General features: G+C 36.4%; 1 protein-coding gene across 1 annotated transcript; it reads right to left on the bottom strand.

Annotated features, from left to right (window-relative positions):
- LOC121421627 (battenin-like) lies at positions 1–27,265 on the bottom strand. Its single transcript, XM_041616391.1, has 14 exons — positions 27,164–27,265; positions 25,286–25,365; positions 24,094–24,161; positions 22,010–22,084; positions 20,222–20,274; positions 18,017–18,051; positions 15,252–15,358; positions 11,434–11,488; positions 9,209–9,366; positions 6,867–6,973; positions 5,247–5,366; positions 3,819–3,929; positions 2,441–2,606; positions 1–1,404 (listed from the first exon to the last, which is right to left on the bottom strand). The coding sequence occupies exons 1-14, from the start codon at positions 27,212–27,214 to the stop codon at positions 1,343–1,345; spliced, it is 1,248 nt and encodes a 415-aa protein (XP_041472325.1). The 5' UTR covers positions 27,215–27,265; the 3' UTR covers positions 1–1,342.
- Positions 27,266–27,634: the final 369 nt, after the last annotated feature.

Here is a 27,634-nt window from a genome sequence, read left to right as displayed (position 1 = left end):
TATGCTAAGAAGTTGGTATTTGGCATCGCCATATAACTGATTCCAAAGTCACCTTCCCCGATTCCCTAATGATTTTGTTTTGCCTTTTCTTTGCATTATGTTTGTTTTTTCTTTGTAAACTGTGTAAATGCTTTCTCTGTGGTACGCTATTCAGGGGGATAGACCTCGATAGGCCAATGGCTTTTCGTCTTTCCCCCACATCCGCCGTACAGTGGTGATCATTGTTCTTTAAAAAACCGGTTTATGACTACTATACCGGTGCTTGTCAATATCTTTATTATTATAAGGAAAATTTTATTTGCATTTATGTATTTTTGTGTATTTTTTAAAGAGGTATAAAATAAATGAATCTGAATCTGAAATGGAAGATTTGAAGGTAACAGATGCAGAGTCAGATTCGATTCATAAATCACTCAAAAGAGTCCCCCAGATTCCTGTTACTACACAAGACTGATGCTAATAATTCTCTGTACTGTCTATTCCTATATTTCATAATACTTATATCAATTAAACTCAATCTAAACACACACAATAAAAATATTTATATTAAGAATCGGATTTCTACATGCTTCCATTGTAGATAAAAAGAATCATTGATTTTTCATAAATGTATGATCAATCTTGCATATTGCACCGGTCATCAGAAAATAAAACCATCAAACGGGTAGATTTTGGACGGAACATTTGTGAACAGATGTACCAGTGTATCCTCCAAACCAGTTTTATTTGTTATTACATATTCTTACATCCCTTCTATAACCTAAATACTGCCACATAAATCAGACATTACATTATTTGGAGAAAAATGATTGAGGATAAACAGGTACAGCTTTTTCCGAGGTGTATCACCCCGACATCATTCCAGAGTCCAAAGTCACCCCAGTTGACGGTATGTACAACAGGCAAAGGGAGGCATAAAATATTTCTTAAAACATTAATTTAGTACATAAAATTATCAAATTTAAATAACACTGGACATTTTACAGCTCTTTTATTCAAACCATGACAAGCGTGCTGCATGCAAATAACACACGCACATCATCTCCGGTGCTTACAGGACTTTAAAAGCTTAGTATCCCTTCTGGAATACACCAGGTACCTGGGTGGAGAGCGGCTGAGGTACAATGTAGAGGAAAACTAGCGTCGATTGTGGTTTGAATCCAAGACCTTTGCATTTCAATTCCAGTTTTTCCATGACCACTGGGCCCTCTTTGGCAAATGCATCACATCATCTCAATGCAGCATGTGTTCATTGCATGTGACCAATTCCACAGGATGTCCAAAATAATGACCGAGAGTGGACAACTCCTTGGTCAGATAAAACTGGATGGATAGATGAGGGTCAATAGTTGACCAGTACTGTCTTGTAGAGTACTGTCATCAAGATACTACACAAAGATACACCTGGAAAGAGTGAGTAAAAAAAAAGCAAAGAACAATCATGCACATGATGAAGACGGGTCCTAAAATGCAGCCCTGAGGAACCACAGCCTTATTTACACGAAACCTATTATTAATAAATTTTGCAATCAATGATAACTTCTTATGAATTCTTAATTTCTATTGGCCAGAACAACTGCCATGGATAGAATGATTACCACGAATCTAAAGTCTTCTGCAACAGAGCCAAGAGGGGGGCTTCATAAAACTATTTGCAAATTACCCAGATTTATGCACGACTGTTGAGAATGAGATAGGGTGTGAAAGATTAAACTGGCCATCCCTGAAATCAGGGATTTTGCGTGATTTCAAAACGGGGGGGGGGGGGGGGGGTATTGTCACGACTTTAAATCTGGAAAAGTCCCTTCAAGTTTGACCAAAAGTTGCACTCATGCCGGTTCATGCTATGTTATTCATTGTGCTCAGAATTTTAAACAAATTGTAAACCATTTTATATGAACATTCCAAGCAATAAAATCTGAGCGTTCAGAGTTCAGAATAGCAGTATGATTACTGAAATCAACGTTCAGTCTAAGTCAAACCTCCCTGTAGGAATAAAAAACAAATTCAAATTCAAATCCAAATCGTAATGATGTCATCATTGACTGTGACTTGACGCAGTTTTGGACTTTAACTCTTAACACAAGGCTTGCGGCAAAGCAAAATTATTATTTCATTATTGTGAACATTATTCTGAACTTCAAATAAATAGTTTTACTTCTTGGTACTTTCAAATCTAATTCAAAATGCGATATATTAAAAAAATCATGTCACATTGGATTGCATAGTGTGCACATTCAAAGCTATTTGATCAAATCATGCTCAAGACGCATGTTATTACTGAGTACTAATCAATGAAATTGCATGTTAATTATCGTGTGCAGTGGCACTAAAGCTTGCCTTAGGCCGTACTAAACTCTTAGTGAATCTACCCCCAGAGACAACTTTGCTAACTCTTAATGATTGTTCCCATCTTCTACACGATCTGTTTTCAACTTACCAACTGTAAGGAATGTTCCGGTCATATTGGCCAGTAAATCTCTGTGTTCTGTTGGGAAGATGTCGTCATTGTGCACCATGTAAAATGTATTGACGTAAATGGCACCCATGATCAGTCCAATAATGACCATGTAGGCCGGTAGGATATAGACAGGCATGAACTTATACTGTGAGCAAGAAAAAGGGTAAGAGAGAATGTAAATATGGTGCATCCCAGATAGAAGGAAACAGGGATCCCCACATCTATATTCTTCAAAGGCAAATTAATTATGATATTTCATTTACATCATACAATTCAATTATTCTTCTAAATTTTCATACCTAATATGCGACAAACACTTCATGTATTAATGGGCAAGACGAGTGTGAAATTGTTATGTCTAAATCAGGTTGCGCAGAACAATTGGACAAAATTGGTTTGTTATACGACAATCGTGCCTGTCCAATGATATTGGTTCATTAGCATTTCTTTTGTATTCTTTGGTAAGTTTCTCTCACTTATCCCTGAAATGAGAGTGGATTCATATTAACATGCGAGTTTCTGCGCAAATCATTTCTGATAGGCCTCAATATTTATTGTTTGTAAGCTGCCATGCGTGAATGAAATGAGATTCCACTCTTACCATAAGTAACAAATTCATAGTAAAAATATATTGCTTATTATTCTGATATTTTTTTTTTAATCAAATATAGCTATTAATCCAAAATTATTTAATGTCATAATACAGGTGCCTGTTGCATAAAAATTTTTACCTGCGAAAACTCTGGTAAAAACTGAAAACTACATATAGGGTTAGTCTGATTTCTGCCATTGAACACAGGGCAAAAACCCTGGTAAAAACCTGAATTTTTTCAGGTAAAAAGTTTTATGCAACGCCCCCAGGACTTTGTATCCTCTGGAAAAAGTGCTGACTAAATCCAATCATTATTAATATTATAAGTATCATTACATTAATTTCATTCATGGATGAGCTGTCATAGAAACACCAGCAAAGTATCATTCAAACGCTAATAATATGTCTTTAGAAGATGCAATTTTCCTTGTCCCTGAATTGATAGGAAAAAAATACCATACGATTCGAGTTTCCTAATTATGATAGAGCCAGTGTATTGGGCAGCGTAAAGTTTGCATCATCAATATTATCATAAACCCCACAATTATTCACACTTTACCCATGAATTTTCTTCACACCTTCAACCACATCTCCAGCATAAATGTAGCTTGGATTTTGGAAAGGAAAACGGGCATGACAGTGGATGGCTGTCAGTGACAGAAATTAGACAAAATAGCTGTTCGTAGACAAATTAAAATGAAACAATGTTGAATAAGACCAAATGGAAATCAGAACAGTAAAGGAAGTGAAAACAAATCCACTTACTACTGTATTGAATATCCATATTACAGCATTGATAAACTGAATGGCGGCGAGAACGTGCACCCGACGAATCTTTATATGCTGGACGGAAGACAGAGAAGCAAACTGGGCAGCCTGGAAAGAAAATGGTTGAATAACACTGCCTCAAGTTGGGTACTCTATGGGTTTTGTTTCATTTATATACCTTTCTTGTATTTTTCGAATTCAATCACTTGTTGTTTCTTTTTTTTGTTATATAACTAAAAATCTTTGAAAACACTATTTTCACATTCACAAATATTTCAACAATTTTTGTAATTACTCAGGTACTCATTTTAAAATACCTTGACGACTGCGCGGAGGAGTAACAGAGAATAACACAATTGCAAATAGCAAAACGGGGCTCGTTGCAGAAAGAGTTGGGGTCAATATCACCTCAAAACTCATGAGTAACTTGATTTTCAACCCATGAAATGAGCACAGTAGGGACTTGCATCTGATTTTATTTTTAGTAACAACTTTTTCTTGAAGGAACCTCTGGAGAGACGGACTATTTGGTGACTATATATATGTACATGTACAGGTAAACATAAATAAGTTGACCTTCTTTATTTTTTGCCCAATTGTAGACCAGGGGCCTGTTGCAGAAAGACATGCGTTTAAACGCAAGTCAAGAAATCAATCGCCAGTCCCAAATGCGCACTGTTGATTGGTTGAAAAACAAGTTGCGCATGAATTTTAGAGTTGTGATTGATTGCAACTCTTTCTGCAATTGAACCCAGGGGGTGTTCCACAAAGATTTAAGTATGACTTAAATGTCAAGTTATATGCGTTATAAGAGGCGTCACCACATTGGTCAGATCATGCCAACAGGACGCAAACTACTGCGTATTATTCAATAAGATTGCATGTTGCATATTATATAAGCGTCATCATTTATGTGTGCCTCTATGTCATGCTTACATCTTTGCAAAATACCCCCTGATTATGTAAAGCATGTGTAATATACCTAAGTCGATTTCTCTGGAGATGAACAGACATCTTTGATTCCCCCTAAAAACCTAAGGCCCGTTTTCTGAAGTCAGGTTTAACTTAGACCATGGTCTAATTCTGTGCTAAAACTATGGGAAGCCGAAAGTGTCAGATTTTTATTAAGTTGTATGTTCTTATGTTTACTGTGCTTTTTCCTGATTCATCCATGATGAAGAAAATAATCTTTTTATACTTCCTAGACAATTATGACCGATTTGAGAGCGAAATGAGATGAAATATGATATCTCTACTGTAAGTGATTTATGTAACAATTGGCTTTCCATACTTAAACCACAACTTTAAACCTGAGTTTAAGTTAAACCCGACTTCAGAATACGGGCCAATGAGAATACACTTAAGCAAAGTTACATGTACAGTGTAGTGTTAAGCTCAGAGAGATTTACATGTAGTATACTTTACCTGGAAGCAAAGCTGGAGAGAAACAAAGAGCTCCGGACAAACCTGATCGTACTTTGTTTTGTCCTCAGCTTTGGCCGACGCCACACGACAAACAAACGTTGCGAACGTTGCAATGGCAAGCTTCAAAATGACAAAAAAATAATGTGAATAGGATATTCAAAAAGATAAGAACACAAAGGGATGTCATTGGGGTATTTTATTAAACCATGGACCTATGAGGAGACGAACGATTAAAGAGAGCATTTCTTTGATCCAATCATCACCATCACTTGGTTCTAGATGCATCTTGATAAGAACATACAGGTGTTCTGACGATAGTAATTACTTTGACTACCAAGATGTATCTGATCATTTAAAGACGGATCAGCTCCCCGGTCTTGGTTTTGTTGGCTGATACCCTGTTTCAGCATGTGCTTTTCAATCAACATGCTTCATATTTGGAGCAGCAAACTTCAGAAGCTGACGATTTCTGTGATATAAAATATGATATTATTCAATCCGGACACTTCTGGACGCAGGTGAGGACATCAATAACATTGAGAGATACACAATCTATACACGTTATGTGCCATGTATATCTGGAATATTATTGAGAATCCTGGGAAAATGGAATTTTAAATGATTAACAATCAATGACAAATTTGCCTCTACAGTATATTAAAATATGCAGAAATTTTCTCAAATAAAACACATGGAACTAAGATTACCAAAGGTAAACAAGAACTGCACATCAATTTTCCATGATTTAAGTGATTTGTTATCAACTACGTAACAATCTGTGAAATACGTAAAGTTCCAATCACGAACTGCTTCAGGCCCTTCTCCAGTAACAATTATGGGACTAAAGTAGACAAGTACATGTATGAAGAAAATGTTATTCAGATGACAATAACAGTCACCTGTTCAATTCACTATCTAAGCGATGAATGTCCATCTCTCCATAGGTCCATGATTAAACCAGGGATTGCCTTTAGACTGAACAAAAATTTTAATTCACACTTCTACGGAATGCTGCTTTTCATTTTTAACTAAAATATCTGAACATATCATTGCACTGGATCATGAAATGTTTCCAATCAAATGGAAGTATGATGCCTAAAAAGCAAAATTTCAATTGATAGAACAATTGTAATTAAAGCAAATCAATGTATAGTTTCTGCTGCAAGAAGTACATGTAGGCATGCAATTGATTGCCGATTTCCAAATTAAAGGCATAGTCCGGACTGGAGATACTTATATCTTAATAGAGTAAAATTCACAGAGCAAAAAGCTGAAAATTTGATCAAAATCAGATAACAAAATAACAAAATTATTTAATTCTAAAGAACTGCATTATTCCAGTGAAACAGTTCTAGGCATGTCTTTGTGAATATTCATTAGGTGATGATGTCATATCCCCACTTGTTCTTTTGTATTTGATCATATGAAATTAAATTTTTAAAATTGATCTATCAAGAACTAAAACAATTGGATAACTGATTAATGGAGACACATCATTTACACATGTAATATATTTTCAGCCTGGACCATCCCTTTAATGACTATATTTCAGATTGATTTGAGGCAATGATAATGAATGCATATAACGAAACATTTTTATATGAATTAGAAGAAACTTACATTGACTCCTAACTTCCATATAAGTTTAAAACAATGCCATCTATCAGACATAGTGAGCCGTCTTGGTTCTCCTTGTGATAAGGACTGTTCATGTCCAAGTAACGAATCTGAAATGCACCAAGGAATGAAATCAAGGTCAAAATCGTATTTGCCATTGCTTCAAAGGGATGATTAGTTTCACTAAATGTTAATGATTTGCACATTTCTTCAATGTAGGGATTTGTCAGCAGGGCTGTAGTCAGAGGGGGAGGGAAGTTCCATGGGTTCTTTGGAGCCCCGCCGCTCGCCCACAGCAAAAAAATATATACATAAAAAAAATGAGGAAAGTCGTTCACTTTAGCTTAATAGTGGATGGAAAAAGTTCAAAGGGTTTCAAATGACCCCCCCCCCCACAATGAGTCGAGCCATGTGTCAGAAAAAGGTTCACTTTTTCCTAATTCAGACCCCCCCCTACAGGTATTCCTGGCTACGGCCCTGTGTCAGATGCTTTATCCAACATGTTCTGTTTTATCCGTCAGTTATCATAGTAATTGACTGGCTTCTCAGCAAATGAATATCAAATAAAATTGTCAGATCTGACAACTTGTTCGACAAACATGTTGATGAAACTCTCCTCCGATATAGAAGGGGAGGGGGGGTGTCTTGGCTACTGACACATGTATGTGCCTGTAATTCAGTTAACAGTGAAAATGTTAATCTGATTCGCATCGTTCAGATGGTGGGGGATGGAAAGGCGATGCATCTACAATGTATTATGTTGCATATATCATCTTGGGTATACATACATCATTCTTAAAGACTGTAACAAAAGCTTTATAACAAAATATGTGCCCTTGTGCCATCATATTAAAATTATATTGCTTAACATTTTCATTCATATTTACAAATTCAACATCATTGTAACTCATTATTTTGAACAGAAATCATCGTATCAATGGAATAATTACCTCGTTGGATGATGATGACAAGAAAAAACAAGTGGAATGCCTCTGGCCGTCTCACCTGCATCACGCGGTTCAATATAGCAGCAGTGCTGACTTTGCATACTACTCTAACTCGCACAAGATGTTCAGTGATACATGGTTACTCTTATGTCCTCTTTTTATGAACTAGACCAATAAACTTACAGAGATATGATGGTTATTCAACAAAAAACCCCAACATGGCCAAAGTTCATTGACCTTACATGACCTTTGACCTTGATCATGTGACCTGAAACTGGAACAGGATGTTCAGTGATACTTGATTACTCTTATGTACAAGTTTCATGAATCAGATCCATAAACTTTCAAAGTTATGATGGTAATTCAACAGATACACCCAATTCGGCTAAAGTTCATTGACCTTTGACCTTGGACATGTGACCTGAAACACGCACAGGATGTTCAGTGATACTTGATTACTCTAATGTCCAAGTTTAATGAACTAGACCAATAAACTTTCAAAGTTATGATGGTAATTCAACAGATATCCCCAATTCGGCCAAAGTTCATTGACCCTAAATGACCTTTGACCTTGATCATGTGACCTGAAACTTGCACAAAATGTTCAGTGATGCTTGATTACTATTATGTCCAAGTTTCATGAATCAGATCCATAAATATTCAAAGTTATGATGGGAATTCAACAGATATCCCCAATTCGGCCAAAGTTCATTGACCCTAAATGACCTTTGACCTTGGTCATGTGACGTGAAACTCATGCAGGATGTTCAGTGATACTTGATTAACCTTATGTCCAAGTTTCATTAACTAGGTCCATATATTTTCTAAGTTATGATGACATTTCAAAAACTTAACCTCAGGTTAAGATTTCGATGTTGATTCCTCCAACATGGTCTAAGTTCATTGACCCTAAATGACCTTTGACCTTGGTCATGTGACATGAAACTCTAATAGGATGTTCAGTAATACTTGATTAACCTTATGGCCAAGTTTTATTAACTAGGTCCATATACTTTCTAAGTTATGATGTCATTTCAAAAACTTAACCTCAGGTTAAGATTTGATGTTGACGCCGCCGTCGCCGTCGGAAAAGCGGCGCCTATAGTCTCACTTTGCTTCGCAGGTGAGACAAAAACTTCATAGCTAACAATACCACAAGATTATGCTGTATGAAGTAGAGCTAGTCTACTGTGAAAAAAATCACAGGAAGACCGGGCGGGATTCAAACCCACAATTAATCCAGAGGTCGTTGGTTCCAATCCCGCCGGTCTGCGACTGATTTTTTTTTTCACAGCAGCCGAGCTCTACTTCACAAAGCAGTTGCACGTGTTACCCCTCGTGGTATCATAGGAGACAACCAATCATATTTCTTGTCACAAATCGTCATGTTAACATTACCTTGTTCAGTACTGGGATTGTCATCGGTTACATGTGCTGCATTCACGCTGTAACCATTGACCTGGTGTAAGGCACTCTCTCCTGGAGCTTCAACAATTACCATGAGGTATGCAATCAGGTAGAGAAATACGAATGGACAGCATGCCAGGAAACTATACCTGCATTGGCAAAAGATTAACGATCAAGACTTTAGGTAGAGTGCATACTACATATGCCACATTCTTGGAAATTACATAACTACGTACTGCTGTTACTACTGTGGAGGAGCCGTCGTGTAGTGGTTCTGACTCTCGCCGTGTAAAAAGAGGGTCGTGTGTTGGAATCCCACCACGGTATGTCATTCTTTGGCAAGGCATTACTCCACACTTTTCCACTCTCCACCCAGGTGCTATATGGGTACCCGGTGGGATGTGTCAATGTAGCTTGTCCAGTACTGTGTGCGCCTCATCGGTGACTGACTGGAATACTCCTGGAATACTCCTGGAATACTCCCCAGAATACTCCCCAGGGAGTGGAGGATGTGCACACATTGTGTGCAGGAATGACTGATTGAATTCGATGACTGGGATAATAATATATCTGTAAAGCGCTAAGACACATCGTTCCGATGTATTAAGCGCTAAATAATAGCAGACTGTTAACATTACTACCTACTAATATGATGAAACTATACATGTTACCTGCATATCAAAAGATTATCAATCAAAACTTTAGGTAGAGTGCCATACTACATATGCAACATTCTTAGAAATTACTACACACTGGTGCTACTACATGTACCTACTAGGCTAAAATTATACTGATGCTGCTACTGTTACTTCTACTACCTTATCTATGACATTACATGTACTTTGACTTCCACCATCAACACTACTACTACTACTACTACTACTACTACTACTACTACTACTACTACTAGTAGTACTACTACTACTACTACTACTACTACTACTACTACTACTACTACTACTACTACTACTACTACTACTACTACTACTACTACTACTACTACTACTACTACTACTACTACTAGTACTACTACTACTACTACTACTACTACTACTACTACTACTACTACTACTACTACTACTACTACTACTACTACTAGTACTACTACTACTAGTACTACTACTACTACTACTACTACTAGTACTACTACTACTACTAGTACTACTACTACTACTACTACTACTACTACTACTACTACTACTACTACTACTACTACTACTACTACTACTACTACTCCTACTCCTAGTACTACTACTACTACTACTACTACTACTACTACTACTACTACTACTACTACTACTACTACTACTACTACTACTACTACTACTACTACTACTACTACTACTAGTACTACTACTACTAGTACTACTACTACTACTACTACTACTACTAGTACTACTACTACTACTACTAGTACTACTACTACTACTACAACTACTACTACTACTACTACTACTACTACTACTACTACTACTACTACTATACTCCTCCTACTACTACTACTAGTACTACTACTACTACTCCTACTACTACTACTACTACTACTACTACTACTACTACTACTACTACTACTACTACTACTACTACTACTACTACTACTCCTACTACTACTACTACTACTTCTACTACTACTACTACTACTACTACAACTACTACTACTCCTACTACTCCTACTACTACTACTACTACAACTACTACTACTCCTACTACTCCTACTACTACTACTACTACTACTACTACTACTACTACTACTACTACTACTACTACTACTACATCTACTACTACTACATGTACTACTACTAAATGTAGTACTACTTTCTACTACCGTACTATTAATACTGATACACTAATAAATACTGCTTTGCACTACATGTGTACTTCTACTAACATTGATTTTATTTTTTTTCTTCTCTTACTATTTTTCATCTACTATTCATTTAGATTAATCAAAATAGAATTTTATACAAGTTGTATCATTTCAGTTTTTCTTCTTCGAACATTTATTGTAGCTTTGTGAAAATTTAGTAAAATAATCTCAAGCTTCTTGAAGCTTGAGTCATTATAATTTGAGAGAAAATACAACCTTTCATATAAACTAGAACAAAATAAACATAATTTCTAGAATGCACTATGTAGGGATTGGGTGTACATAATCTAGGGAATTGCCTACATGGTAATCTTCTTGGATAAAATAGGAGAAATCCGATCATTCTTACCAATCAACTTCCTTCAGATCAGATGCTTTGTCTAGAGTAGGTTTAATAAGACATCCTGAAATATAAAACAAATGATGCATGTTAAGGCAACCATGCCACAGCCACTTCAAACAGTGGGATATAAACAAAATAGTCACTCACTCCACTCTTATCAGAAAAATTAAACCTACATGTTTTGCTTCTGTTATGCAGACAAGATAAAATTATAACAATATTAAAGGACAAGTCCACTCCAAGAAAAGTTCATTTAATGCAAAGAGAACTACTCAAACAAGCATAACACTGAAAATTTCATCAAAATTGGATGTACATGTAAAACAAGAAAGCTATGACATTTTAAAGTTTTGGTTAATTTCACAAAACAGTTATATACACATCCTTGTCGTATGTGAATGAGGGGACAGATGATGTCACCCACTCACTATTTCTTTTGTATTTCATTATATGACATATAATATTTTTGAATTTTCTCCAAATTTTTATGTGAAACAAAGAGTGATTCCTCCCTGTACATGTGTTTCAACATTTTGTGGTTAACCCTAAAAAGACTGGGCTATTTTGGAGGCTAGAAAAACTGGGGGGGGGGGCCTTTTGGGCCCCCCTAAGATCTCGGCCGTTGGTCGTCCGATCGCAACCAAATTTGGCACACACATCCTTTGTCATGTCCTCTAAAAGAAAACATAGTCAAAATACTGATATTCATTGTATTCTTTAATATATGCATAATTAATTATGCGAATATGCAAATTTTTATCAAAAAAATGAATTTTTCATATTTTGGTACTTATTGCGGTCCATAAATTCCTGTTTCAAGGTTTTCAGCTGTAAGAAGAGGTTGTTTATCATGGAATTGTGTTGTTTCATGCTTGAATTATTAGATATGCTTATGCAAATGAGTAATTACTAAATATGCAAATAAGTACTCTGCATGCGTTATGTAGAGAAATACAATAATTGGCATGTTTTATTGCATTACACTCTCTTGCAATGAGACAAAGCAATCTTGGAAGATACACAAGTGATGTGTTACATGTACACTAGCTGGTGAAAACAAAGCATAGGAGATATCACATAATTTATGCAAATTATATTCATAATTAATTATGCGAATATGCAAATTTTTATCAAAAAAATTGAATTTTTCATATTTTGGTACCTATTGCGGTCCATAAATTCCTGTTTGCAAATTCTTGAGTATTCTAGATATATTTTGGGTTTGTGTAATATATAACTTATTCAATATCAATTATAGCATAATCAACTAAAGTGTGACATTACTTGTCTATTCAGTGTTTCCTGCACCCAAGAATATAGTTGTGCAAGCGATTCTGGTATTTTGCACTACTTTTCTTATGTTTTTCTTTGATTTTAATTTCTTATGTATTTCTTTATTTTGCATTTCTTATGTATTTCTTTATTTTTTTATGCAATGTTTTTCATTATTTTCATATCCTAGAACTGCTACTTGAATTCACAAGTGACATAATATAGAAAGAAACAAATAAAAATGTAGTTAGAAAACAATGTGTATAACATTCATTCAAATACCATACACTTTACACACAAACGAATACAAATTTCAATTTCTTACGTGACATGTGATACAAAAATGTTACGTAACTCCGCAACCGCGGCATGGGGGTATACAAATTTGGTATCAAAAGTTGCGCAAAACTCAAGAGAAAAAAGTCATGAAATGGCGGCGCGAACGCTTCATGCGCAAAAAAGTTATCGCGATTTATGTACAGGGGGGGCCTAAAAGGCCCCCCCCCCCCCCAGTCTTTTTAGGGTTAAGTCAAGTGAGACACTATTGTCAAATCTGTAAAATATAAAATATTCTATAATTCAAACAATAAAAGAGAAAATGAATACATGTAGTGAGTGAGGGACATCATCAATATTTCCATATCACAGAATTGTGCATATAACTAATTTCTTAAAAATATGCAAAACTTTAAATGTCCTAACTTTATCATTTTAGATCTGATTATGGTGAAACTTTCAGCTTTATGATTGTTTGATTTTTGTCTATTGATTAAAATCAACATTTTTCTGCGGTGGACTTGACCTTTAAGAAAAGATTCATCAATTTTAGATACATGTGGTGTGACGTGACAGACATTTTTTTGAACTGAATAATTTGCATTTTTGAGACACCAGGGTCTTGACCCCCCAGGAAAAAAAATTGGTCTAACTTTGTAAATCCTTATAGGTTATCAGTCACTTTCTAAAGCAAGCATGTCGTATCCGTTCTGCGCAACTTGTTTTAAAGGGATCGTTTAACTTTGTGAGCAGCTGATTTAAAAAATTCTCAAACTGAGACGAAACATGTGTATGAGTGCCTGTATTTGTCCTCAAAAACCCTGAAACAGACCACAATATAGGATGAAAAACTCTAATTTAGATACAAGTAGCAATTTATTAGCTTGATTTTGAGAACAGTCTAGTAGACGGGTTCCAGCTTATGATCAGTTTTCTCAAATTCAAAAAGTCCGTTGGCTGTATATGTTGACTGTCTTCTGCTGTGTGTATCTCCTATACACACGCTATTATTAGCTGCACTGGACATTCAGTGTATACCTTGTACACACTGTATGTAGTTGTGTTGCACAGATTCGCTCTATACACATAGTCATTGAAACCAACTCCCAATTATTTTCAAACTTTGGTTTACATCTCCAAGGTTTTAAAATTGATCCTGTAGATATAATACTTTGAAACCTTTTGGGATGGTATTTTTACACTGTAAGCATAATGGCAAGCCCATTTTCAAGAACCAAAATTAGAGTTTTTTAAATCAGAACAAAGTGAAATGATCACTTTAACAAATTTCAATTGCATGTATTTGCATTTCAATTCAACACAAGACCTATTCAGGAAAAGCGGTTTTAAAAAATACGTTCATGCACAAACAGTTAATATCATTAAAGGCATCAAAATTAAGAACAAAAACTGAATTTTATGATGAGGGAAATGGAACATAAAAAAATATCAAATATTTTCACAACTTAGGATCCTGGGGCCGTATTCTGAACATTGTCTTTTCTCCATATTTTATCTTTTCTCAGAGATATGACAAAATCGGTATTCTGGTGGATGTCATAACTTTTGTCAAAAATTGTCATAAATTTTGTCTCTTCTCTTTAGCACGCACCAAAAATATGCGGCTTTAAATGCGCGTAATCCTTTTATACAAGCAAAATATATGGCAAAAGTTATAACAGGGGGGTAGCAGTCACAAATATTGTCATATCTTTCAGTACTAAATATCCCGATACCCTGCCGACTAAATGTCAAGCAAATAATGATATTATTTAGATTAGATTGTGGTATGAGTTTCACTCATCATCCATGACAATTTTCAAAATAATTTTTTTCATGTTACAATAAGTTAGGCCCAACATATTTACTCCTCTTTGATTTCTCTGTTTTACTTCTTTTTTTACTTCTCTAAAATCCTTCAAAACTCCCTGTCTCTCTTTGTAATTATGCGCATCAAGCGAGCAACTGTTTTGGGGATACGCCCTACCTGCCACGGGGTCTTCCTATTGGCTAGAAGGGCTCCCACTGGGAACTAACCATGATTTTGATTGGTTTGCTTCCGAAAAGATGGGCGGGATCTTTGAGAGATATGACAGGGAAAAGTCAATGTTCAGAATACCGAGTTTGTGACAATCATAGCGTTGTCACATCTCGGAGAGAAATGACAAAATTTATGACAAAAGTTATGCCAGTGTTCCAGAATACCACCCCTGGTTCATTTTTTGGCAGGAATGCAATGTATGCTACAGTATCAAAGGAGGGAAGGATACACTTACCAGCTGCAATGACAAATAGTGCACTGATCAATCCGGCACAGCCACATCCACTTGACCAGGCATTCACCAGTCGACTATCAAACTTTGACAAGTACCCTAAAGCTAAACTGGAGAAAAAAAGGAGAGATTAGATAGGTACCCTAACGCTAAACTGAAAATAAACAAGGCAAAAGCAATTTTGTGTCTCGCCCACTTATGAAAATAACCAGAAATATCATGATTTGTGAGGGCACGCAAGAGGATTATATCAAAACTTCATTGTGAAATGACTGGGATGGAATAACACTTGTCATAAGAGCCTTGCACGTAAACTTTAATGTTGACCTGAAAATGACCTTTGACCTTACCATGTGACCTCCGACTGCAGCATAACATGCAGGTCGCCTAAGTACATCTACCATCTAAGTTTGGTTGAAACGAGACTTACGGTTGCGTAGATAAGAGTCTTGCATGTAAACTTTAACATTGACCTGAAAGTGACCTTTTACCTTATCATGTGACCTCCGACTGCAGCATAACATGCATGTCCCCCAAGTCCATCTACCATCCAAGTTTGGTTGAAAAACGACATATGGTTGCGGAGTTAGGTGTCATAAGAGTCTTCCATGTAAACTTTAACGTTGACCTGAAAATGACCTTTGACCTTACCATATGACCTCAGACTGCAGCATAACATGCAGGTTCCCAAAGTCCATCTACCATCCAAGTTTGATTGAAAAGCGACTTAAGGTTGCGGAGTTAGGTGTCATAAGAGAGTCTTGCATGTAAACTTTAACGTTGACCTGAAAATGACCTTTGACCTTACCATGTGACCTCCGACTGCAGCATAACATGCACGTCCCCCAAGTCCATCTACCATCCAAGTTTGGTTGAAAAGCGACATACGGTTGCGGAGTTAGGTGTCATAAGAGAGTCTTGCATGTAAACTTTAACGTTGACCTGAAAATGACCTTTGACCTTACCATATGACCTCGGACTGCAGCATAACATGCAGGTCCCCAAAGTCCATCTACCATCCAAGTTTGGTTGAAAAGCGACTTGCGGTTGCGGAGTAAGAGTCTTGCATGTAAACTTTAACGTTGACCTGAAAATGACCTTTGACCTTACCATGTGACCTCCGACTTCAGCATAGCATGCACGTCCCCCAAGTCCATCTACCATCCAAGTTTGGTTGAAAAGCGACATACGGTTGCGGAGTTAGGTGTCATAAGAGAGTCTTGCATGTAAACTTTAACGTTGACCTGAAAATGACCTTTGACCTTACCATATGACCTCAGAGTGCAGCATAACATGCAGGTCCCCAAAGTCCATCTACCATCCAAGTTTGGTTGAAAAGCGACTTACATTTGTGGAGTTAGGTGTCATAAGAGAGTCTTGCATGTAAACTTTAACGTTGACCTGAAAATGACCTTTGACCTTATCATGTGACCTCAGACTGCAGCATAACATGCAGGTCCCCCAAGTCCATCTACCATCCAGGTTTGGTTGAAAAGCGACTTATGGTTGTGGAGTTATGTGTCATTACAGGTTTGTGACGGACGGACGACATTTGGATCCCTAAGTCTCGCCTTCACCTCTGGTGGGCGAGACAAAAAGGAAAGTATAAACTAATAGTTGACTATCAAACTTCAATAGGTACCTTAAAGCTAAACTGGAAATAAAAAACAAAGAATAAACTAATATTTGACTATAGATCAAACATACATAGGTACCTTGAAGCTATACTGGAAAAAAAAAGGAAAGAATAAATCAAAAGTTGACTATCAAGCTTAGATAGGCACCCTAATGCCATGGTCACATTTGTTCTACGGCGGCCGTACGGCGAGTCGAAAACAGCCGTTTTAACATTTTTTGTCCAACTACATATAGGTGGTTTGAATCAAAATTGATAAAACGGCTGTTTTCGACTCGCCGTACGGCCGCCGTAGAACAAATGTGACCATGGTATAAAGCTACACTGGAAATAAGGAAAGAATAAATCAAAAGTAGACCATCAAACTTTGACAAGTACCCTAAACTTTAAGCTACACTGGAAAGTATAGAACAGACAAGTGATAAGTTGACAATCACACTCAGACATGTAGCATAAGTGTAAGCGGGAAGAAAAGAGAGAAGACATTGATAAATAGAATATCAAACTTTGATATCCTGTGCATGTGCATAATAATTCAATGGAAATGCATATTACATATAAAATGAGAATGTTTTTTAAAGTTAATTTTTCTGTTCACATCTCCTAAGTATGTGAATTGCTAGAATTCAAAAAGAAGGTTACAAAATTTCTTATTTTTCTATTACTATCAGAATAGAAAGGAATCGTACTTATTAAAGTAGATCTACACGTATCTTTTCAACAAATACTTCAAATTAATTTTTAATGTCTCTGTATTTCTTATACCTGGGGGCCCGTTTCATAAAGAGTTACAACTGTTGTAACTTTGACATAATGGCAACTACCATGGCAACAGGGCTCAGCAGCCAATCAAACTATGGTAGTTGCCATAATGGCAAAGTTACAACAGTTCCAAGTCCTTTATGAAACAGGGGGCCGTTTCATAAAGCTGTTCGTAAGTTAAGAGCGACTTTAAGAACGACTGGTGATCCTTTCTTGTGCTTAACCATCGCCAGTGAATATATCATTTACCACAAGAAAGGATCACCAGTCGTTCTTAAAGTCGCTCTTAACTTACGAACAGCTTTATGAAACACCCGGTAGGCCCCTGATATTCATGACCATCCCAGTTCTTCAATGAATTAAAACTTACTTTTCTCCAAAGGCGTAACTTGCTCCAACAATAACCTGTGATATACATTAGAAGATAAAAATAGAAGATCAATATTCACAATTCAAGGCGTAATCAAGGGCCTGTCTTACAAAGAGTTGCAATCGATCCGATCAATCGCAACTACGGAAAGCCAGCAAAGTCAACATATACATGTATACAATGCATGTTTGCTCAAAAAACATTTCTAGATGTATATCATTAGTTTATTGATTTCTTGACAGTTCAGTGTGTTCTCCTTTGTTTGCATTTTGCACATTTCCTGTAGAAAAAATTATGACACTGATGGATTTCCATAGAGATACGATTGATCCAATCGTAAAACCAATTTTACTTGTTGATGCAAGAAGCAGAACATATATCAATTGAAAATTTCCAATGAAATGCACGATTTCATTATTCCTACAAACACAATGCCCAAATTCAAATAAAATAATTTTACTCCTTGGAATCTTCATATTCAATGCAAAATGCGATTTATGAAAAAAATTGTGTCGCACTAAATCGCACAGTGCATGTTGGGTGTAACTGGAATTAGACCAAATAAAAAGTACACATAAAGTGGCGGCAAACCAAGTGGAAATTTAGCGATATAAAGTTATCTTATCTTTGCCAATAGCACGGATGTGATCAAGGATGAATAGTCAACTTGACCTATGAACAGTGTAATTTATAAACAATCTTTGCATAGCATAACAATGGCAGGGTAATTTTTTTCTTCCGGATTTCCTCAGTTTCGTGCCCCTAGCCACTCTTCAACAGTGAAAAGGTTACTTCAGCAAAGCAATGGTTTTTATTCACCATGTACACATGTAGTAACTACAGTGATGGCCATCCATTCATGCTGGGTTTATCTCCGTTTGGTCTACCGTCAGTTCGCCCACTACCCACATGGTCTAATCGCCATTTTGTTCACTCACCGTTTCGTCTGATAACCAGTTGGTCCAATAGCCATGTAGTCCATATTCTACTTGGTCTAATTGGACTTAGTGTTAATTAGGCTATCGTTTGGTCTACCGTCAGTTCGCCCACTACCCACATTTCGCTATTTCATTCACTCACCGTTTCGTCTGATAACCAGTTGGTCCAATAGCCATTTAGTCCATATTCTACTTGGTCTAATTGGACTAAGTGTTAACTAGGCAAAGTGAATGAAAATAAAAAGGATATTGGACCAACAGGTTACAAGACGAAATGATCATAGACGAACAGGTGATTAGACAAAGCGATGATTGGACCAAATGGTTACTAGACCAACTGGTTGTTAGACGAAATGTTAATGGACGTAATGGCATTAGACTAAATGGAGGTAGACTATGTGATGAGTGGGCGAGTTGGGAAAGAAAAATTGGCAATTTACCCTTCAAGTCGTTGCCCTGCCAAATTATCACAAAAAACATTGCAGAGGTGTACATATACAGGCAAAGGATTAGCAGAATGACCACTCAATAAAACAGGAACTTAGTTTAATTATATATTTAAATTCTCGAAAACTTGTTTCTAATGGGTCACCAAGTCGCATATACTGTAACTACATAAATGGCAAAAGAAAATGAAACTAGGATACTTTGTATCCAAAGCCAACCTTTCACAGGTTAAATAAAGATAGGTTTCACAAGATATTTAGAATTACTCAATGCGTTGAGTAAATATTAATGATAAATGGCAAAGAGAAAATGAAACTAGGATCTGCTATGTGTATCATCAATATCCAAAGGCCAAATAAAGATCTAGACAGCATCTTCTTATGAAAGGGGAAGATGTATTGTATAACATGTACATGTAATAGTATTAACATGGAACTTAAAATGGGGGTCCACCCCCCAAAAAACAATGATTAGTTACAATGAAAAAAAATTAATATGTTGAAAATTTAATCCACATATTGCAAAACACAGCAAATGAGATTCTATGCTGTCACTGGCCATCTCTCTTGAACATACATGTATCTTTGAACAATATTTTCATTTTTGCTGACTTGACAATAAATCTCTTCATCAAATTACAATAGATTATTTGGCAATTCCACATGATCAGGGGGAATAAAACTTTGTTTAACATTATGTTGTCATTTATGAGTAGAAAAGTAATATATTATTCATAGTTTTTTCCTAAATCAACTTTTCAATGGCATGGAATTTCCCTTTAACCACACTTAGTTGGGAATGGAAAATTTGAATTGCTTACCACAGCAAAGATAGCAGTAATGAAAGTAGGAGCGTAAGCTACCCCGGCTATTCCTACAGGAGATAGTATAGTCAGGAAAAAAACATAAATTACTCAGAAAGAAAGTTCATGTATGGTATTGAAATTGAAAGTTAAAGCTACATTTACTTTAAAAGCAATATTTATATAATATTGGATGGCCTTGAGGTTAATACAAGGAAATATTGGACGAGCTTTGTATAAATATTGGACGAGTCGAAGACGAGTCCAATATTTTGCAAAGCGAGTCCTATATTTCCTTGTATTGACCGAAAAATGGGACATCCAGTATTATGATTATTATTCATACAGAGAATTTTAGCAAATAATTTTTAACTTACCCTCCCGCCCTGAGACTCTGACTCTGCTGTATGATTGGGGGACCTAAAGCTACGCACTTTGTTTTCAAACAATAAAAACTGTCCCAATTTTAATATTTCAACAAATTATGTTTCACTAATTTGTGGCAAACATTCTAAAGATCATTAACCAAGTAGAAAATATCACAAAACTCACTAATACAAAAATCCCGTCGTGTTTTTCGAACACCTCTTGATTTCGCCGCCCGATGTAGAAGGGGGTCCCAAAGCTACGCACTCGATTTATCAAGCAAAAAATAGTATTTCCTGTGCCTCAATTTCTAAAATATATTCAAATTATTATAGGATAAAATGAAATTAAAGCGAATATAACTCCAAACTTCCTAACAGTTGTTGGTTTTTTCTCTGCATTTAGAGATGCAGCCTCTGTAGAAAAAAATTTAATAGGAATTGTTCATCACTCTGCAGTCACAGTTCCACACACAGTGCGCATTTGCCATTGAAAACTGCATGCGCGCGCGATGAGTGGTGCGTACACTTCGGGAATTCCCCTTCTAGTCGTCCAATATTTTCAATATTGTGTCACCTCGGAAAAAATATTAGGCGAGTTCAACAAACTTTTTAAGTGGGTCGAGTGCACCACCAAAATAACACTTGTATTTGGGCTCTAAAATTGTCTGTATGAATAATAATAGATTATAATGGAAACATCCCGTGGTCTCTAAACAAATGCACAAGGAACTAAACTGTCAATGTTGTATCATTATTGAACATGACAAATTGTTTCTCTACAAATGAAACATACATGTATTGGTAAAAGAATACAAAGAGAGATAGGAAGAAGATTTAATAATCGGAATAGCCCATATCAGTGTTGTCATAGGGTTGGAGAGATGATCAGAAGCCTCATTCGCATTATCAACACTAACACCAATACATCAAACACTACACTTGAAATCACTCAGGGGTGCTACATCTGACATCTTGGTGTTTGCTATCAACATTTAGAGATGGAGTGATGATCAGTAGCCTAATTCACACTATCAATTAACACCAACACCTACACCAAACACTACATTTCAAATGACTCGGTGGTGCTACATCTGACATCTCAGTGTTTGCTATCAGTATTTAGAGATGGTGTGATGATCAGTAGCCTAACACTCACAACGCTAACACCAACACAGAGATGGAATGAGGATCAGTAACCTATTGAACAAATCTCAACCCTAACACCAACACCTCAGTGGTACTACATGTACATCTGACATATTAATGTTGCGACATCAATATTTACATGTAGGTTTGACCATATACATGTACATATACACCCCCCCCCCCAAAAAAAAGGCTTTGAAGTGATAAACAGTAGCCTTATTTTATACACTATCAACACTAAACACCAGCGCACAACACGACACCTGAAATCACTCAGTTGCAACAGACTTACCTAATAACAGTACCAAGGTGTTAGTTGTGAACCTGATGTTGTATGACACTCGTGTTAAAACAAATGTGTTCAGCACTGTGACAAAAACACAATAGTTACACTTTAACATTCAATGGGTGGCAAACTGAACAATAGATGGATCACCAATTACACAAAACAATAGACTAGGAAGCATTTCTTGAAACAAATAGTGAATTTCACTATCACTGTTTATAAGCTACTGAAATCCAGGCATCTGATTGGCTAGGAGCAAATTTGCTTGAATAGCACTGACAAGATGTTTCATGGGTGATACGACAATTTCTCCTGCGACAATTGCTCCTGCGACATTTGCTCTGGTCTTAATATCTCAGAGGGCATAGGGTTAGAGTTAGGATTGTAGTAGAGTTTTTGGATCAGAATAATGTAAAGATAAGGATTAGGGTTTAATTTTAATAGTTTTGGAGGATTGATTTTACATTTGGCTTAACGTGCGGATTATCCATCGGAGCAGCTGTCATCAGAGCAAATGTTATGGAACCATCAAAATAGACATACACATCATACAGGCACATTTAACTCTCAATCGGTAGTTAATACTGACAATCTGCCCATAGAACACAGAAGTGATGACATCCCAAAAAACTTTTTTTTGCATTTCAGTGTTTTTGATACCATATTTTGGTAGCATACATGTACGATAAAAAAAACACTACAAAAATTTGGTGAGAATCAGTCCATGGGGGCCCCGAGATATTTAGCCCCATAGAAGTCAATATATTATTGACCTGGTTTCTAACTTTTAGAAACCAGTCAATAATACATTGACTTCAATGGGGCTCATTATGTACATGTATGCATGAGGTCATATCTAAGGCCCCCATGGACCGATTCCCAACAAATTTTGGTAGTGGGTTTTTTTTCATTGTGCTCTACCAAAATATGGTATCAAAAACGCCGAAATACAAAAAGTGAAAATTGATGACGTCACACTGCGGTATTCGATGGTTTTAAAAGACATATGTCGCAACATATGGAGCGTTGTGGCCCAGTGGATTAGTCTTCGGACTTTGAAACAGAGGGCCGTGGATTCGAATCCCAGCCCTGGCGTAATTTCCTTCAGCCAGAAACTGATCCACAATGTGCTGCACTCAACCCAGGTGAGGTAAATGGGTTCCGGTAGGAAGTAATTCCTTAAGAAGCTGTGTGCGCTATGAACGCCTAGCTTAGCCGGGTAATATAGGAGCGCCTTGAGCACCTAACAAGGTTGATATGTGCGCAATATAAATAAAATATCCTATAACATACTGTGAGCACAATGAATTTCAAGTGCTGAGATACGTCAGTGAAATTACAGTACTAGTGAACCTTATAAAAAATGTCCATACATATAAAATTTGAAAAACGAACAATTCTAATATTCCACGATATACATGTAACTTCGAAAGCTTTTTTTTTCATAATGAAGAAGTGGAGTTACTCCGGAGTAACTTCGGATTGAGTTAATACGCTTGTACTGTGGATCGACCAAAATTACATCCCCTTTCAAACTGGCAAGCCTCACAGCGGCGTATCCACAGTCGTTTCTGAGGTTTCCAAGCGAGTTTGCGCCATACTGTATGTGCGGCACGCGGAATCTTCCCCATGCGGAAATGAAGTTATACACGAGATAGGCAGACTAACTCTGTTTGTAACCCACTTCTCGAAGTGTGTCAAGTACTCTGCTTTGAATCAGGATCAAAATAATTCTAGAATTTTCATACTGCCCTCCAAAAAGGAGTAACTCCTTATGGACTCTGGAGTAACTCCACTTCGGCTGTCAGTATGAAAGTGGTACATGTGATACAAAAAGATACAATATCTGACAAATGTATTTATAATTGTTTTATTTTGTAAACCTACAAAGTTTTCTCCATTATTTGTGTTTGCTTGTTCTGCATTTGATCAATTTCAGCATTCAACAAATCAGATCATACCACCAGTTCTACAAAAAAAAAGACTCGTGACTGTTTCTTTTGGTGATAATGTAAGTTTTCAGCAAGCATCTGCATCCCATTTTCAATGGCTAATGTGGTAGTTAGAAGAAATCTGATATGAATACTTACATTTGACAACAATCGTTGTAGATCCTGCAGCACCATATACTGTTGCAACAAAGCCCTCTTTGTGATAGCTGCATTGAAGAAATGAAAGTCATTTTTTTTTTAATTTTCATTCTTGAAGTGGCTTTTACTCCTTCTCTCCTCATTTATACTTTTATCCAACACATATCGTGACTGGGCTTATATTTTAGAAATTTCCATAGCAGCTTAGAAAAGGCTTTATTTTAGAAATATAGCAATGGTGGCAGTCTCATGTTGTCTGAAGACAGTCTCCTGATACCTCAAGGAACTCTTTCGAAGTTTCGAGGCAAAGACAACATTTTAACTCTGAAATCGAGCTTTTTCTGAGCTGTCATCAAAATATTTAAATTTTGAGATACAAAGTTTTACCATCCAAGCCACAATATACCTCCTCCTCCTCCTATTCTTCTCCTGTACTCTTCTTTTTTCGTTTCCTCTCTCTTCTTACTCCTTCTTCTTCTTCAAGCTAGTACCTTGGACTTTTCTATTCCAGTATCTTTGAAAATGAGGTAAACATTATTCCCCTTCCTTTCTTTATCTTCTAGGGGGAACAATCTCTGTACATTGAAACGATTTTGTTTTGATTCCCAGTGAAGCCAGTAAAAAAAATTCTCATACATGTCCTTCAATATTGTTCTTACAATATAAAAAATAATCCAGGTGACAAGTTTTCTTCCATTTACCTTTGTCTCATTAAACAAAAATAATCCTATATAATTTTTTTATAAATCTTTCAATGTCATTGAAAGACTATTTCTGAGATGATCTTTCAAAAACAATGCAAATATAGTGATACGTTTCGATTCAATATTCTTGAAATTAGTTTGCGCTGTCATATCATAGATAGGACACCTGTGATGATCGCTGTTGGGATACATTTCAGGGCCTGTCTTTATACAAAAGATGTGATTGATCCAATCGATCACATGTATGGAGGGCCAGCAACGTCGACATCTATTGTGCATGTTTTTTTCAAAATATTTTCTTACTATGAATAGATTCATGCATTGTTTTCTTGAAAAATCCCTGTGCTTCTGCCTTCTCTTTGTTTACAAATGACATAGTGCAAGTTTCCTGAAGAAAAAAATTATGACACTGATGGATTTCCATAGAGTTACGATTGATTGGAGCAATCGTAACTCTTTGAAAGACGGGGCCAGTTTTGTATATTCACCTTCTTGCTATGGAGTTTGCTGCAGCACTAACCATGGCATAGGGTAGCATGTTAGATAGACCAAGAAGAAAGAATCCAACCTGACAAGATGAAACAGACAGAAAAATGAGAAAAATACATTTTTCTCATCTTGCACAAACACTATATGAAAATTGGGGCGGGGTTAACAGTGCATTAATGAAGAATGAAACCTTTGGAACAAGATAACTTGTGTGAAAACAGAAAAATCAAAGAAACAGATCAACAAAAGTTTGAGATAAATTGAACAAATAATGAGAAAGTCATGAGCATTTGAATATTGCAATCACTAATGCTATGGAGATCCTCAAATTGGCAATGCAACAAAGATGTGTGATGTCACTTGTGAACAACTCTCCCCATTACTTTAGTATATATTTCGCTTAAATTGCCTCTTTTATCACATCTATCAGTAGATCATGTATTCTTTCTACAGGAGGGCATGTAATACAGATTTTTAAAGAACACATCATGGATAAAGAGTTTGTATAAGAAAACACAATAAGAGACACTTTGAGGGTATTTTAGAGTCCATCAAAGGGAAAGTTGTTCACATGTGACATCACACATCCTTTTCGCACTGCCAATTGGAGGATCTCCATAGCATAAGTGATTGCAATATTCAAATGCTCATAACTTTCTCATTATTTGTCTGATTTTTCTCAAACTTTCTTTGTTCTTATTCTTTGATTTTTCTGTTTCGACACAAGCCTACTTATTCCAAAGGTTTCATTCCCCTTTAAGACAAAAAGCAAATACCAAGAACATAAAGAAAAGAAAAGACAATATACAAAATTCATCCAAACTGATTGAAAAATAACTCTCCTGAGTTGACATTACCACACCCCCCCCCCATGTTCAGGAAAAACTTGTTCACCAGTGCTCTGTAAAAAAAAAAAAAAAAATTATTCAAAAACAAGGGGTGCAGATACTATCGCTTCAAATGTTACCAACAAACTGCATCAAATACTTTTTTACTTTAGGCCTAGATACACCTATGCTCATACCCTAGGCAGCGAGGGTACCATGACATAATATAGGGAGGCTAGGGTGGGGCTACAGACCCTTCCCCCCCCAAAAAAAAAAAAATCTTTTCAGCATCATGATTTTTTATGATTTTCCTTGAAATGAATACCGAGTTGGTTGGGCTGTATGCCAAAATAATGGTTACACTTCGTAATTCCGAAGGTTCTTTATTCCGAAACACGTAAATTGCCTATAGCTCGATGTTCGTTAATCCGAAAACGTAAAAGGGTTTGTTAATCCGAAAACAAAATAAGGTTTGTTGTTCCGGAGGTTCGTTAGTCCGAAACCGAAATAAGGTTAGTTAATCATTTAGTTTTCGGACTAACGAACCTTCGGAATTACGAACCTCATTTCTTTTTCGGATTAACGAACCTTCGGAATTACGAACCTTCAGAAATACCAACCTTCGGAATAGTGAACCTTTGGAATAACGAAGCTTCGGAATTACGAATGTATGCGCAAAATAATGACCATATGACAAAGTATGGATTCCTGTCTCAAATCTCTTTTTTTTATAAATGGTTTGCCTGTTGCTCTCTCAGTGTTTCAGAAAATACAGTCTGTATGAATAAAAAAAATTAAGTCCCCTAAATTGTTTTTTGTTGTTCTTTTTGTGCCGCATTGTGTCGCTGGAAGGGCAGACCCCTGAAGGTCCACTTTTTTTTCCAAAATCTGACCAACTCTCCCCATGCCCATGAAAATCCCTTTATACATAGCTGCATTTATACCTAAAAAAGAGGCTTTAAATAGACTTTAGGTTTATTCAACATATATTTTCATAATCAATTCTCTGAAATTTGTACACATGGAGCAAATGATCTATAAAGAACTCACCCAATTACGTCGAAAATGGGTTGAATTGGTGTTCACCTGGGCCTGGTGCATTGTGCCGGCGAGTCAAAGCACTATATGTAGGCTTACATGTACATACTCCATACACCTTCAGAAAAAAAGCATGGAAAAGAACAAGTCAACAATTAAAACAGCTGAAGGAAGAGCATTATAATGATAGACAAACATAAAACTAAAATAATAATTATATGCAACATTTATATAGCACTTAATACAAATGTTTCTAAGCGCTGCATACTATTATCCCGGCTTTAGCACAGCTACCCTGATCGGGCGCAACAAGCATTTAAGGAATTCCTTCCTACCGGGTACCCATTTACTACACCTGGGTCGAGAGTGGCAAATGTAGATAAACGCCTTGCCAAAGGATGTTAGTGCTGCGTTGGGATTTGAACCCCGGACTTTGTGGTTCAAAGTCTGAAGACTTATCCACTGAGCCACAACACCTCTACA

The sequence above is a fragment of the Lytechinus variegatus genome, chromosome 9 (genome assembly GCF_018143015.1).
Source record: "Lytechinus variegatus isolate NC3 chromosome 9, Lvar_3.0, whole genome shotgun sequence".
NCBI classification, from domain to species: domain Eukaryota; kingdom Metazoa; phylum Echinodermata; class Echinoidea; order Temnopleuroida; family Toxopneustidae; genus Lytechinus; species Lytechinus variegatus.
Note: the sequence above shows the minus strand (reverse complement) of the source record. Positions and strands in the feature narration are given on the sequence as shown.